We start from the raw sequence: 16,774 nt of genomic DNA on the forward strand, positions 1-16,774 counted from the left end.
CTACCTTTTGAGGCTTGAGAGAGACCTTACTGAAACTGGAGCATATACTTTGAAATCCCTAACCACTATCTCGCTCTCTTCTTGGAAGACTTGCTTGAAGTAATATTGGAACTGTTGCAGAAATCTGAAATGCATACAATTGTGTGAACCCTGTTTGTAGTTGAGTTGCGGCAAATGGTTCTCTTTTTTCCTTCAGTGTGTTCATTGTCTTTCATTTCTATATATGGTCAGTAGAGGGTACTGTTGTACAGATTAACGTGTTCCTCCTCGCTAGCTCGCTCTCTCTCTCTCTCTCTCTCTCTCTCTCTCTCTCTCTCTCTAACACACACATGTGCACTAACAGACAACTACGGTGCTGGAGTACAAGAATAAATTGCTTAAATAATGCTTCCTTCCTTGGTTTAACTTAAGACATACAAACATTTAAATTGGTGAGGTAAAGGTCAGACATAAATCATAAAAAGTTTCCAAAAAAGAACAAAACACAAATACATTAACTTTTAGGCAACAGTTGTAGTATACATGTCTGATTTCCACTGCAATTGTGCCATGCTCTGAGAGCTGTGTTTGTACGCATTTACACTGAGCCATGCAAAGCCTCAATATTATGGCCCTGTCGCCTGTCTTTGAAAAGCTCAGGATCTAAACAGAGTGTTCCAGTTTGTTGTGCTCCACAATGGTCCTAATTACCGTGGCAGCAGGATGTCCAATAGCTGAGAGGAACCATCTAAAGGTGCTGGGATATGCTGTAGGTGCATCCTGATAGAAAGGTAATAACCCTGTAACTTCAGATGAACCTTAGGAATATAGCCTCAAGGCTGAAGAGCCAACTCTCTCCAAACAGATGCAGTCAAAGATAGCATAGTTTCTTTTAAGTGAAAAGAGGAGTGTTGCGCATGCTTTCCTCTCTTCCTGTCTCTTTCTGACAGATAATCTCTTCTGTTAACTGACATGGGTTAGGTAACACTTTGCATGTTGCCAGATTTGTCTTGATCACCTTTCTTATCTACAGGAAGCCTTTGTCTGAGCTCCATCTTTGTGTAAACAAAAATGCTTCATCTTCTTAATCCCTTTCTTATTGTGTAGCTGGATTTTCTCCTCTCCTCTTCGTTCCTTGTTAAACCACTGTAGCTTGCTGTCTAATGAAAGTAAAAGCCACTGAAGCAATGCACTTTTGTTTATGCTAGCCTAATTACAGAAATAAATAGAGATAGTAACCTTTTAAGGTAATACAAAAACTGCTCACCAGTCAATCACAAAGCTAAGTCACAATAAAAGTGACAGTAAAACATGTGCACATTTAGATTCACACCTACAGCAGTTTAGGGTCTCTAATGCACCTGGAATGCAAGCAGACACCAGGAGAGGATGCAACATATGCCATATGCTAATGGACGATATTTTATGATTTCGCAGAGTAATATAATTTATTCATCATTGATATAGTTGCTTATTTCAACACAACTGTACCACTGTTAATAAGAGTAACATATTGTGAAAAAAGTTGGAGATTGTAAATTATTGTGTGTAATTTTTTCTGAATGTTTGATTTTTTGTCTTCTCTAGATTGAGTTTTGACTTGACTGGGGTGCGAAGTGGCTGATGATAGTACATTCCAGAAGGGTGGATGGGTGGGGGGGATTAGAGTAATCTGATGCTGTGTGTGTGTGTGTGGTGTGTGGTGTTGCTTTTGTCAGCAAACTGGCATTAATTAATAAAACTGTTTTGCATCTCTGAATGTCGTGCAGACATTCAGACCGTACATTAGCAAGTGAAAAAGATTTTTTTTTAAAAAGCAGTGTGATCTTAGTGGCCTACATTTATTCAGCAATACAGTGTCTTACACACAAGCACACAGAGAAATGCAGTGTGCCCACAGCTGACCAGCTATGAATCAACTACAGAGAAGTAGTTGACAAGGAGGAAAACCCCTTTTTCTCTCTATACCCACCTCTCCCTCTGGCTCACTCCTTGTCTCTCTCACAGCATTTTTCTATGACAGCACCAAATACATAGATGCCCTGCCTTCTCCCTTTTTTTTCTTTCTACTCTATTTCTCTCTGTCTTCTCACACTCTTCTTCTTCTGAGGCTGTACCTCAGGGATTATGACAATGGTGATTTTGTTTTGAGCATCTGTGTCTCCTTGACTTGTTGAGAAATGACTAAAGAGTAAAGCCCAGACTCAATATGTCATAGGTGTTGAAATGGCTAATACCACATTGGCATTACTGTTAGTCAGGGCTCTGGCTTATGTGCTACACTCCACTGCAGACTGAAAACTAGATCTTAGCATTAGCCCCCAGAAAGTTATTTTAGATGCCAGATCACGCATCCTTTCAGATTCATTATGTTTCATGATTTCAGTGTAAAATTGATGGTCAGTCCAGGGAACTAAACTTAGTAGCAATGGGAAAAAAAGTAAACAAGTCAAGTTTACTTGTAAACCTCAATATTACATAGGCTTCGATGCTTTAGGACCCTGATGCATATGAGGTAGGGTCTGGAGTATTGCAGGAGAAAGAGAAAACAGTGTTGTAAAGAATATCCATAGCAGGAAACTAAATTCGAAGACTGTCAGTGCTGGACACGTGCCCCCATTCAAAGTTAAACCTGCTCTAATCAATATTTTTAGATTACAGTGAAAGGTGTCGCTGGTAGAGATGAACCCACACAGAATTTTACCACCCTCATTAACTTCATATCCAGTGACACCAGACAACTTTCTTCATCTAAATAACTAGCTCTGTGCTACCTTTCCACGACATATGGAATATTACGTTTTTGATAAAGATGAGCTTGAACACAGGGTTTTACTTGTAATCTTAGTTTTGTAAGTTGTATTTCAACTCCATCCAGCTTGCATTCAGGTCTGTGCTTACAGGTTTTATTTGATAAGTCTGTAGATTTAGGACTCTTGTTTTCCGTGCTTGCACATTCAGTTTCATGATTCAAGGATTACAGGTACAAAACACTGTTTCCAAGCCCACCTTTGTGAATGACATAATATACTGACTCAAATTCAAATGAGTGCTAAAGCTGGTCCTTGTCTCCTGGATGTGTAGGGAATGATCTAAGTCTATATTTTAAGGATAGCAAGTGAGATGGCTTCCCTAACAGTGTCTAGGCGTTTATTCCAATGAAAGGTTTTATGGTGGAAAAATGCTTTTGCCTGAGGATTTTGTGTTAGTTCATGGGGTAATGGTTTGTTAATAATGGCAGCGATAGACCGCGTAACATTTAATATGTTGGAAAGTAAAGGCAACGAATGGAAGAAAAGACTGAAGTTATATGTTTGAATTTACAAACATGCATCAAGCCTGAAAGTTACAAAGCTGTGTGTTAAAACCACAGTGTCAGATATGCAAAGGAACAGTCTACTCTCTGCTATCATGGAGGTGAAAACATGTAACAATGATGACAGTGATGTTAATAATATGTTTGTTGAAAGACAAATCCTTTGTCAGGGCATGATGACAACACCACGCCAGTTGAAGACTTCAGCCAAAAAAGTATGATTGAAGAGATCAAGTTCCCCTCCTAAGCCTTTTTTCACATTGCAAGAATACATTTAGACGTTAAGAGTTTATACCCCCCCGAAAGAAGAAATTCAATCAGACTGACAACTGACAAAAATGAAATCACAACTCATGCTCCAGCTGAGATGCTGACATGACACACATTTGTTTATTGTTACATTGTAAAACTCATTGAAATAGCATTAGCCCTCACCTGCCAGTGCTTTTTAACCATAACCAATATGTACTAATGCATTATGTTTGTGCCATATCAATGCATGCGATACATGACTGCCTTGAGTAATAATGTAGCACAGTGTAATGTAAAAATGGAGCAGTGCCTCTTTAAACAGCATGCTCATACCTTTTGTTATTGATCAGCTCACCAGCTGTTGTAAATGATCACTAATCCATGTTGACCTTGCTAAATTGGGCTTTGACATCACAGATATTCTTTCTTCAAAAATAAAATAAATGTTATGAATAAAAAAAGGTGCAGTTTGTCAGCATGAAATCCTATGAAACATAATACAAAATATAAGGGTAATGGGCTTAGGGTAGAGTAATAAAAGAACATATTTATACTGCTTATTAATACAGTCTTCCAGCAACGCTGTATTGTAAAGCCAATAAATAAAACAAACAATACTGGTCACACAATTCAGTTGTTCTTTCCTGAAACTAGAGGATTTCACATTGATTTGGTGACAAAAGACAACATTGTAGCACCACTGAGTACGAAAGCCAGCTCACACAGCCTAGACCCATCTCTGAATAGTTCTCTCATGTATGATGCATTTCATTTTTTTTCATTTTTTTTTTAATATGACAACAGAGTATTCTGCTATTGTCCAGCTATTGAGGAAGGCCACTTTGATTATTCCCAGCCTGTTTTTTTATCAAGCCTTAGAGTACAATTATGTTTTCTTAGTTGTTTCTTTGAAACATCCCTTTTCATTATCAGACCCCAGATTTCCAATTCATCAAGAATTGCAGTGCACACTAGGGCGTATCACATGTTGTTGCGTGGCAGTGCTTGAAACCTCGTCAACCACTTTTCTCTGTTGGTCTGCCATCATTGGCCTTTGGTTTACTGGGAGATGTTGGGTGTCCTGGGTACAGATCTGTTCAATTACATACAGTATATAAACAAAGCTGGGATTTTTCAGGTTTTCAGTTTCTTTTGGACATGTCAGTCCTATTCGCTTTAATCAAGATTCCCATTTTGCTAGTTCCTCCTCATAATTCTCTCCTTTATTTGTACTGTCCTGATCACATTCCTGTGTAATGCTGTCAGAATCACGTTCTTGTATCCAGATGTCCGGCATCGCAGGGAGAAGAAAGGGCACTGTAACTCTCTTGCACTTCCATTGAAATGTCCTTTGTTTTTCAGTGCTCGCCACACGCTTAAAGCAAAAACACTGTCTTTTCAAGCATGGACGTCAAATATAGTCTTTTGTCTATCTAACTACCGATCTGTCTGTGACACAGACAGAGTCACTTCGTATGATTATAGGTTTGAATTTGAACAGGACTGGCAGCACTGCTTGCCATAGAACTTGTGGTTGCAGACTCCATGCTGAGGCACCAGATAACACCAGTTGAAGTAATCCCTACACGCAAGGTCTGTGGAAAAAAAGGAAAAAAAATGACGTGTCAAAGTTTGTTTCTACTCTGACAAAGTGTTTTCAGACTATAGATAACAAGAGCAGCAGTTTTAGTTTGTCCAAAAGCATAAAAAATGCATTATCTAAGAGCTTTAGTACCTTTCTTTTCAGGTTGTGGGCAGAAGTTGGTGTTGCAGGCCTGGGACATTGAGGGTTTAAGATGGAGCGCGCAGCCAGGAGAGGGCTTCCCCTGAGCCAGACATTGGACTGTCCTGGCCTGCACTCCGCCTCCACATGTCACTGTGCACTGTAGAGTACAAACAAACAAGGCCTTGCTGATGAATACTATGAATGCCAGGCACCACATATAACATATTTAATGACCCCTCTCTTGGCAATCATGAATCAATCATCAGGTGTTGATGACTTCAAAAAGTAACCATAAACAATCTCTGCAGAGACAAAATGCAATACAGTACATACAAGTTAACCTACCTGAGACCAAGGAGGTGAGTGCCATTCTGGTCGAGGTGGAGGTTGAGGGAGAGGCTGGGGTGGATAGGTGCGATGATGCGTGCTCCATCGGTGGATTGGTGGGGTAGTGCGGACAGGGCACTCAGCCAGGATACAGGGTCTCTGGAGCTCGACTGTGGGCTTAGGAACATGGTGACACTTCTTGGCAGCAAGCTCTCTGTATTTTCCTGCAGTGTCCTTTATTATGGAAACAGAGAATATTAATGTAAGCTACTCGATGCAATTGTATTTATAACATGACACCCTCAAGAAAACCATTCTTTACAATAAAATCTATAGCACTGTATCTATCTAATATATGCAAAAAAATTAAAACCTAAATTATAGAAAATTGAGATTTGAAGAAATTAAAATTTAAAGCTGTGAATTGTCACACTTAATTTTTAAGTTACTAATTAAACAATAAGGAACCACCATTCTGCTACATTTGAGTAAACACAGCAAATACAAATACAGACCTTCTCTGCACATTTGATGAAGCGTGCCTGATAGCCACGACCACATGTTACTGAACACTGAAAATGGAAGAAAGAAAAAATGGAGAGAGAAAACTTATTTACATTTGCAAAAAAAAAAAAAAAATTTACATACTGCAACTACTGCTTTATTCTTTTAATTTTCATATTTTCTCATCAGTCTTCATAACAGCTGTAAAGAATTACCTCTTGCCACGTGGAGACAAACCACTGGACTTTTCGTTGTTTCTGGCAGCGTTTAATGAAGCAGGCTTCTTGACTGGCAGGTTTTGGCAAGCCTGCACACACACTGTCTGGCAGAGTGTGTGTTTGGGCACCTGGGTTGGTGCTCGTACACACCACTGTCCTCTTCCTCAAGCCATTGCCACACTTACGAGAACACTGCCAAGTAAAGAGAGACATGGTAATGATGATACTTTATGTCTTTAAATTATTTAAGCTTTAGCGTTCTCTCTCTGACTGGAAGATCTGATTATGGCAATATTATTAAAGATGTCAGGAAGGAACATGCCGACTGAGGCAGAAAGCTGAGATCAATTAAATCTCTACCGGAGCAGTGTATGACATTCACACATTTGTTTTCCTGAGAATCACATCCAGGTGTCATTACAGAGAACATTTTATTATTCAATAACAATACAGTATTGATAATGAATATTGGCTAAATGGGATCTGTTTATAAGTACATTTGTAGTACATGTAATTTTAGAGGTAGCCTTTCCACTTTCTCTTGACTCAAAGTGAGGATTTGTCTAAATGAATTCAAGATTTGACATAATGAAGCTATTACATGACTTGAACATAGAGAGACATGTCTCAGGCCAAAGATCTTAACAAGCCAGCTACGCACAGTCTACCATATATTCACATTCTCCACACAGTGACTTATTGTGCTTTACTTCCTTAATAATTCCTTTGAGGAAGGCCCATAATTCCCCCAATATTCATTCTGATCCCATGCACTTATGGCACAGTCTAAATCAGACTTCTGAAAGTGTTTCACTTCATCCAAGAAACGGGGGGCTGTGACGCACTGCCTGTGCCACAGAGGAAGTAAACTGGACACCACCTGTGGCAGGTAGCTAGGAACATTTGGGGTTAAATGGGAGTTTAACAGTGAACCGAGTCGCCACACATTATGTACAGGATCTGGACCGAGAACATGAGAGGTTTCAGTGGGCACATTCATAGTTTAAAGCCACTGAGATCACTGTCATAAAATGTAGTGGAGCCATCAAGGCTAGGTTTCACTTAGCAACAGAGTGTGTAGCGCAAGTGTGCAGCTTCCAACTCTTTTTTTCCTCCTGTGGATAAATGTTTTGGGTTGCATTTTATTTTGCAGTACTAAAACAGTATGTCATTCATACATCGATGTAAACACACTGAAAAATCCCATTCTTGTATGTCTGTGACAGATCACTTTCACACATGCTCACCTGTGACCATGGCCCAGTGGTCCACACTGGTGGACAGCTATGTGTGTTGCAGGCTTGCCTCCTTGCCGGGGTGGGCTGGGCACAGCGAGAGTCAGCCAGGGCGTCTACATTGGCCTGGCTGGTTCTCTGGACACACTGGACCTGCCGCGTCTGCTCTCCTCCTCCACAGCTCCGGCTGCACACCCCCCACTCTCCTACAGACCAGCTGGGACAACACAACACAAGCCTGCTGAGTCAACATGCACAGCTCCTCAATCACCTATTCAGACAGGCCTGCGGGAATTTGCCAGTGACACGATAATTAAGCCACTTCTCTTCTGCAGTGGCACTGCAGTCCAGTCTGCAGCTTATTCTTCTTCTGATCTTTCAAAATAGAAACGACTGTAAATCTCAAAACATACTGTATGTCTAACAATAGCCTATTAATAGACTTTAAACATCATCCTAAACACCTTCATACATCTTCTCATGTCTTCATATATTGCTGAAATCAGACATAGTGGAGTATTGCAGCCCTAACTATAGAGTTTAGAGGTTTGTTCATGGCTCACTGGCTTCAGAGCAAGTCAGAACAGCCGAAACACCAGGCTGTAATTTAAACCCCGCTGCACAATTTAACCCCCCCCTCCCCCGTCGCCTTGCCTAAACTTATCTCTTAGCTCTTATCACTGCTAAACCCAAACATCATCACATATTTTCTTCATAATTACCTGTTTGTACTGTATACTCCTGACAAACAGGTTGGCAACTACTAAACTTGGTTGCTTCAAGATAGTGTATATATTAAGCATCCTTCACATTAATTAATCTCAGACACATAATCCTCTGACCCAGATGAGTGCTCAGTTTAGGACAGTAGAGTTTACATTACTTTTAGTGCATTTTTTTTTTTCAACACTGCACCCCGGCAGATCTTATGTCTTAAGTCGCCTAATCCCCGAATCTCCTATCCCTTCTCTCTTCCTCAAAGCTTCATTGCATCCATCCCAAACGACCCCAAACTCAAGGTGCAGGCAGCTCAATCCCTCATCACACACTCTGTCATCCCCTCCCTAACTTCACCCCAATGCACCCACCCAGCCTCCAAAGATCTACCCCAAACAGCCCCGAAAATGTTGCTGTCAGCGCACAGAGTTGTATATATTAACACTCTAAACTTTATTTGTAGTAATTTGGTGCATCACTTGCTTGGAATGTTGTATAAGGAGGAAGAGAAGAGTATAGCTCTATGAATGCACCATTAAATCTAAATAGATATGGATGGAGAAATTACATCTGGTCACACATATGTCACGGCTTGTCAGGGGGAAGATACACACTTTAGGATCATCAAAGGATTATTTGAGGGAGGATGAGATGAATATACAGAAGAAAAATTTCTATGCAGCTGTTTACTTTAAACATGTAACCTAGTGATCAACACGTACATGTAACACATTTGACATGCTGACATGATATATTATTAGCCTTTGGCACAGATATAGGAACTAAACCTTCATGGAGTCATTAAATATATAAAAATCAAGCAAACAGTAGATTAACTAAAGTCACAACAATTTTTAGCTGAGACATATTTGGACACATTATGCTTACAGTGTTGGCTGCAAGAAAGAAGAAATTCAATATATCTTGTTTTATATATATCTTGCATGTATTTCTTAATTTGTATATCACCAAAATTATTTGAGCACTAAAAACGAACAGGATTTTTATGATGTAACGTACAAGCTTGTAGTGGTTAGCTTATATCATGGATTTATTATGTAAGAACATTTAACAACTTGCCACAGTATGATATCATACTGGCACACTTTATCAAGTTTTATTCGGGCTCTCTTACACCACTTAGTTGCATCTCAGATATCAGTTTTTGCACAGAAAAGTAAAATATAGTCATCTGACCTACAGTGAGCAAAAGGTTGTAATGTAGTAGCTGATTAAAGTGACACATTAGAGCTTTGATAAATACTGAAAGGCATTCCCTTGTACCACAGATTTATCACCTTAGTTACCTCACTGGAATGGTCATTGGGATAATATACTGATTGATGCCATATCAAATTATAGACCACCTTGTGATCTTTGCCGTGGCTGCTATCAGTAAGTGTTGTTGGAGGATGAGTAAGCATCATACCCTTCGGACAGAAGCACACAGGATCAGATATCCTGTGGACAGAGTGTCAGATAGCCTCTGTGGTCTAAATGACGCTGTCTAGATGCTCACCAGGGGCATTAAATAACCTCTGACCGGTGTTTATGGCTGCGTGTGTTTGTACTTTCACGTGTATATGTCAGTGTGTGGGTGTTTCTCTGCTTATATTAGTGTACGTCCGCACTGCGAGACAGAATGATATCATGCTCTAAATGTGAGCGGGCATCGGAAACCTTTTTCCATGATGTAATGCCTGCTCAGTCCAACTCACTGGGTGCAGACACAGCAAAATGAAATAAATGCAGGCCCTCAGAATAGTGTGACCTGCAGAGATGGACTGATGACCACAGCCAGCCAGTCTGGTCTAAAATGCATGTTTTGGTCGCTTCAGCACATGTTTTGTCTCAGCTCACAGTTTACGCACAAAGGAGGGTCCACACACTGTAAGAAAGCAATGCACTGAAAAACTCATCCAGATGCTCGGTGAAAAAAAATAAAGAAACATATGTACATATAATAGGACAATATGTTTCAGTTTAGTTCAACAAAAAGGTTCTATAATATTCCAGGCATGCCAGTACTCTAATGAAGTAGGATTAAAAAAAAAATCCAAAACAATACAACACTATAACTGTATTATACGCATGTTATGAACCTTTCATATGACATTTAACACATTGCTGCAAATGACTGTAATCAGAGTGTAAAAGCATGCGTCAGTGCAACCTAAATGTTTAGATTCTGACCAACAGGAAAAAGACGGATTACCTAATGTTATTACCGTATAGTTTTCTGCTGTAACACGAGAACTCTCCTGCTTTTAATATGCTTTTTATATTTGAATTTGTAGTATGATCATTTATGTAGTTAGTGAGTTTGATGGGATCTTGAATCTATTAAGAATTAATTGAGAGAAGATGATTGTAATACGGATGATAAAAGGCTCAGCTAACTGGTTTAAGACAGTAATGCATTAAATTCCTGGATACTTCAACAACATCACGTTATTTGACTGACTGGCAAGTATTACTTTAGAGGAGTTGTAATTTACTGGCAGGTGATGTCATAACTAAGCAATAAATCAAAGTTGTGCATTCATCAGCATTATTATTGCATAATGAATTCAAAATATGTTTTGTGAAAACACTAAAAATTTGTTGCACGTTACAGAATACAAAACATGTAAATAGCAAAGTAGCTTTGTAAGTGCCTTGCCAATACCTGTTTTGGCGTGCACACACACACACACACACACACACACACACACACACACACACACAGGCACGCTTAAGCAGCATCAGCTGTAGATAATGAAGGAGATAGGCCCAAGAGATGAGTGTAAACAGTTGTGAGATTACTTTACAGCCACTATTATCAGTGCTTCCTCAACTTAGTGTAAACACACAAATCCATTAGTGAGTAAATGCTGATAGGGGTAGTGTGTGTAACTTTGTAAGTGGTAGAGTGTAAGAGAGAAGGGAATAGAGGAAAGAAAGCAAAGTGGAAAGAAATATCAGAGAGGTGCGTGAACATCTGTGATAAGCACGACAGAGCAGGGGAGTAGCTGTGTTGGTGTACATGAGAGAGGGAGAATGTGAATTTGAACATATTTATAAATGACTTTTAAAATATACAGACGGTGAGACAGACAGTGTGTATGTTTGTCATAAAGCCACAGCCTCACAAATCCCTGCTGAGAGATTGGAAGTGCTGCAACCAGAGCACAACTTAGATTGAATGACAGCTATCCTTGGCTGGCTGCTTGGTGGTATAAGTGTGTGTGCGTGTGTGTATGTGTGGCGGGACAGGGTTGGACAGGTCACAGAGAAAAAAAGACGTCACATCAAAGTGTCCAGGCCATTAGGGTTATGTTTACAGCTGAGCCTGAAGCCACCCAGGTAATGGACACTGCAGTGGAGGTCTGGCAACCAAGCCTGCTGTTCCTCTGTGCAGTGTGTGTGTATGTAGGGACAGAAAGGTCTCACAGACTGACCTCAAAGGTTTCACCTAGGCCTCTGTGTGTGAGAGGGAGACGTAGGGGAAACAGAGACAGACAGTGAGACAGACAGAAATTGACCTTATGGCTTTCACACAAAGGGCAAGAAAGAGGGGCCAAGGGGACAGAAAGTGGTCTTTCCCCTTGGGAAATTGAAGCATCTGTTGTACCTACAGTATCCTGGGAGATGAGTAAGCAGTTAAGTGCTGACTGAAATCTGTGGAAATGAAAGAGTCACTGTCTCTGGCTACCGGATAATGACAGTGTGATCACACACTGTAAATGTCTAGATAAAGCTTGAATTGTTTGGCTTGTTGGCATAAACCCACAGTGAGCAAGAGTTTCCTGATGTCTTCCTTGATCTGCAGTATGCGCTCTTCTCTCCTGAAATGTTTACTTTCCTTTCTCCACTAGGATCCATTTACCAATAGGACCATAATTAAATTTTCCGCTGTAAGCGCGGCATAGAAACATAATACACTACATGAATTTGGTTCGCATACATAGACAAATACATTAATATGTCCATTTGTGTTATCTGATTTCCACGAAGGTATACATGACAAACATAGTTGAGACCATTCAGTGAGCCTTGTTTCAATGTAAAACTGAAATTTTCAGGGTGCATTATATGAGTTATTGAAGCTCTATAGGACATTTTTATGGTGAAATATTCATTTAGAATTTTTATCAGTGCTGTAATTGATTCTTACAGGAAGTCACAATGCTTTTTATTTAACTTACTGTAACCCAATGGTTCCCAAACTCTTTCTGTCATGACCCCTTTGGAGGCTCAATATATTTCATGCTCCCCCTCGTTGAGTTAATTGATTGCATATTTAGCAAACAGAAATACAGGGGAAACTCGCAACTAGCAAAAGACCCAAGTTACATTTTATTCAAGAACATGTTTCTTTTCATGCATGTTTCTCATTAGGTTCTGTTGAGTGAGTGAAAAATGCAAGTTAACCTCTTCCCAAACTGCCAAACTTTTTTACAACCAACTTTATTTGACAATGAACTCCAGAGTAAGATTTGCTTCTTCATATTTTTGATTTAATGCACGTGTTTGCTTGATGAAAATCACCAGTTTTTCTTTTATTCCATGCATGCTGTCATTTTGATTTCAGAAAGAAATCTTGCTAAACCAAATCTTGCAAACCTTGCTAGCATCAGAGCGCTCTTGTTTCTTTAATGGTCCAAATTAATCAGATTAACAGATCTTTTCAGCAGACGTGTGACTTACCGCAGCAGTAAAAGCACAGTTGGAACTAACGATGACTCCATTCTCGAAATTAATGCAATACACTACAGCAATTAAAAATCTTATTAGTTACATCTGTTTGTTTGACAGGTCAAAATCTGTGAAAAATGGCTATTCAATGCAAAGAAAATTAAGCATTTTAAAAAAACAAAGCAACTGAGCAATTCCATCTACAGAGTAGGGCCACAAGATGTGGTTGAAATCTTCAGCAATAACAAGTAAGCTGGAACTTGCATTAAGAATTTCTGATTACCATTCTGCATATGCAACAGACCACACATAAAGTAACAGCACTTAACAGCAGTTATGTCATTTGAAGTCAGTGACAAAGTTTCCTATTATTTAAAATGTTATCTTTACTGAGCTTTAATTCTAAATTAAGAAGTAACTAAAATGTTTGTGTAAAATCCTCAGTAATAGTAATTACCCCAATAGTCTACAGTTAATAATGTAGCCTTTAGGTAGAGTACAGCAGTAGCCATCCTAGCATAACATTTTGTGGACTCTTTTGTCCAGAGAGCCTCAGAACTCTCTGTGTGCAGACATTATTAGCCTGGGTGGGAATCATCTGTAATGCTGGCAGTGGTATGCTGTGCTCACAGTACCAGTTTTTCTTGAATGTGACAGTGAAAACAAAGCAGAAATGACTACATAACACAACAAATTACTACACAAGATGACACAATGAACCACAAACATGGCATTATTACTTTAAATGTCTGACCTAACAAAGCCCTGGAGGACATGGCCGCCTGTTCTGACACATTTATATATATATTTTCTGTCAACACGATCACTACTTTATGTCAGTGAATATGAGACAGCTCTGTGGTCATCATGCAGAATTTTCCTAGGATACCTGTTCCAAAATGGAGACATACACAAGCTGAGCAAGAGGGAAATATTCATGCACTGACAATTCTATGAAGAGGAAAAATCCCCTTTTGAACAGCTGTTGGTTACTATAAAACATTAGATAAATGGTAACGTAACCGGGATCCCATGATTTCAGTGCTGATTACATAATATTGGTGCCCTGTAAATACTGGATCTCTGAGAAAATCTTTTTGCAGCAGCAGGTTTTTTAAGCAGGTGTTGGAACACCACCAGTGGAATGGAGATTAACAGAGGGATGACTTCATTAAGCAAGAGGGGAGATCCCAAAGAAAAGCACTGAAAAAAGAGATTCTGGAGATTCTAGAGATCGACAGAGAGAGACAGAGAGAGAGAGAGAGAGAGAGAGAGTGAGAGAGAGAGAGAGAGAGAGAGAGAGAGAGAGAGAGAGCAGGAAGTTTGAATATGACCATACAAATGTCTGCATTAGAGCTAATAGATTATTGTGATCTTAGACTTTTGACTCCATTGATTTCAGGGTGGGGTGCAGTAGGGACACTTACTGTGAAACTGTCTTGATGAGAGGGTGAGAAAGTTTGGGTGGGAGTAAGCTTCAGAGTAACTAGACACCACCACTGTTCCTCTCCTGCCTTGCCATGTCTCTTTTCTGTGTGTTTGTGTGTGTGTGTGTGTGTGTGTGTGTGTGTGTGTGTGTGTGTTTGCGTGTGATGGTATGTGTTTGTGCCAGACAGCAGCTGATGGCCAGTAATTTCTGCTCCTGGCGACATTATGGCAACATCAGCATCATACATCATGACTTTCTGTACGCTGTAAATGTTAAATTAAGTATAACTGCATATGCATACGTGCACAGACAAAAACTCTGTAACTGATGTAACTGCACCACAGAATCTCATATTTCTGACACCACAGCTAACCACTGTTGAAAGTTATTTGCTTTGCTTTTGACTGTCTGTCTTGCTCTCCTGTTCCTCTCTATTTACTTTATTCCTAAACATTACAAATAACTGTCACATTATATTACATTTCAGGAGTTTAGCAAACATCCTCATTCTGTAGAAAGTGGCCAACATTAGAGGCACTAATTTCCAGAAACAAAGATGAAACAAGGCTTTTATTGTGCCTGTCTCTGGCATGGCCTTCTAATATCGAATAGCACGAGTTCTTTAAGCATTTTAAGTGGCTTGGCTTGGCCACAACATAACAAAACTGTTTTACACGCGAGGGACAAAGTCACATTTGGACTTTCAACACATGCAGCACTGACCGAGATGAGGTCAGTGTCTCAGCGAAACCCTCCTCTGCTCAAAAATCAAGACACAACTTGTCAGCAGTGTCCACTTCATTTGCAAGAATTTGGCTGATATTTCAGACCATTACTAATAGTGTACAAGGGAATACTCAGAATAGACACACAGAGGAATTGACGCTTCAACAGCAGCTGTCAAAGGCCTCCAGATAAATGCTCTTGTTATTCCTTGAGAGACAGGCATCTGCTATACTCTGTAAAGGTGGTGCTTCATCTGTGCAGTGCTTGCCCTGCTGTAGGCTCCCAGCTGCACACGTACTGTGCATTTCTCCAAACTTTCAAACGTCTGCGTGGTACTTGTCATTTTTGCATGTTGTGATGCAGTTAAGAATTCCCTCCATTTGGTTTGTTGTTGTGGACGCTGTTTTTGTGTGGTGTTTTTTTTTTGTGCTATTTTGACAATGTTTTATGTCTGGCTAACAGTTGCAGCCAGTGAACTACAAAAGCAGAGAGGAAGCGATAAACAATTAACAGGAGTCATTTATTTTATTATTTCAAACAAAGTGTAGGATAATTGAGCGTTTGCTAAACCCTTATACCGGACTTTGATTGTCCATTTATAGCTTAGCAACTGTAACTAGGCACAACAGGCCTGTAGAACTTTTGATGTCTCCACACGATGAAACCACATGGAGCTGTAAAGATTTCAGACGTTGGTGTCTTTTTCTTGGTTTTGCAAAACCAACCCAAGAAAGGAAAAGTGCAAAGAATCAATGATACCGTGTTTTTATCTACTCTAAGGTAAGCTGCAAGTATTAGCATGTCTGGCTAACTCACTGACATTAGTAACCTTAGACAGCAATATATCCAAGGCAAAGGAGGATTTCATACTACATTATTTTGCGGGGTTACAGTTTGTTATAAAGCCCTGTTCAATGTAGTGCATCCCGTGTGTAGTATTTACCAACTATATCAAAGCAAGTGGATGCTACTATCAGCATACAGGATAACATAAGCCACTCTGCCTTGCTCTTGATTAGGTTTGCAGACATACTGATGCAACATCAGTCAAACTCATTATCAAAGATTGTATGTTTTCTACATAGATTATCAAATAATGAGGATGCAGAATTTTTGCCTGGCGCATACAGCTTTAGCCTTAGTCTTTATCACAATATGATGTATGTAGCCTTCAAGCTCATATTTGAGAACCATTTACAGGGTTCTTGCTTTAAAATGGGTCAGGTCAAAATATTAAAAAAGTGAGCAAAAGTCAATTGTTAGGCCGATTCGTGTCCACCTCTGTCTGAAATCAATATCCCATTGTTTCAAAAATTACAAAGAATTTTGAGTAGCAAATCTGCCAAAGTTATCGTTGTAAACTGCAAATGGGCTGCGCCAGAAAGCCTGACAGGCGTAGCGACAGTAACTAAAGGGGGGCAAGGGTTAGTTTTTTCCTATCCATGAATTCCACAGGAATTTTGGACAGTACCAAACTGTGGGAAGGCCTCTCACAACATCAGACTTAGCTTGTCTGTTACAATCGGCGGCCAAAGAAGTAACCCATTACATTGGTGACCTCCTCTTTTGCAGGAGGTATGTCGGCCCAAGAGATCCTGTTTGCGTGATATCTTAGAAATTATTACTCCAACTGCACTTGCAGAAAATGCACTCAGGGGAAGTAATACC

The 16,774-nt window shown here is 39.8% G+C and overlaps 1 protein-coding gene across 1 annotated transcript in view; it reads right to left on the bottom strand.

Annotated features, from left to right (window-relative positions):
- Nucleotides 1–3,658: 3,658 nt before the first annotated feature.
- The window catches only part of adamts16 (ADAM metallopeptidase with thrombospondin type 1 motif, 16), a 55,879-nt gene continuing 42,763 nt past the window's right edge, over nt 3,659–16,774 (bottom strand). The window contains exons 19-24 of the mRNA XM_023430720.2: nt 7,570–7,774; nt 6,320–6,514; nt 6,116–6,172; nt 5,619–5,834; nt 5,283–5,430; nt 3,659–5,142 (exon numbers count right to left, since the gene is read on the bottom strand). Of these exons, the coding sequence (XP_023286488.1) occupies nt 5,027–5,142; nt 5,283–5,430; nt 5,619–5,834; nt 6,116–6,172; nt 6,320–6,514; nt 7,570–7,774 (937 nt within the window). The 3' untranslated portion in view covers nt 3,659–5,026. The remainder of the gene's footprint in view (nt 5,143–5,282; nt 5,431–5,618; nt 5,835–6,115; nt 6,173–6,319; nt 6,515–7,569; nt 7,775–16,774) is intronic.

Source organism: Seriola lalandi, unplaced genomic scaffold (genome assembly GCF_002814215.2).
Source record: "Seriola lalandi dorsalis isolate HSWRI2012SDOR001 ecotype SW California unplaced genomic scaffold, Sedor1 jcf7180002054910, whole genome shotgun sequence".
In the NCBI taxonomy this organism is placed as follows: domain Eukaryota; kingdom Metazoa; phylum Chordata; class Actinopteri; order Carangiformes; family Carangidae; genus Seriola; species Seriola lalandi.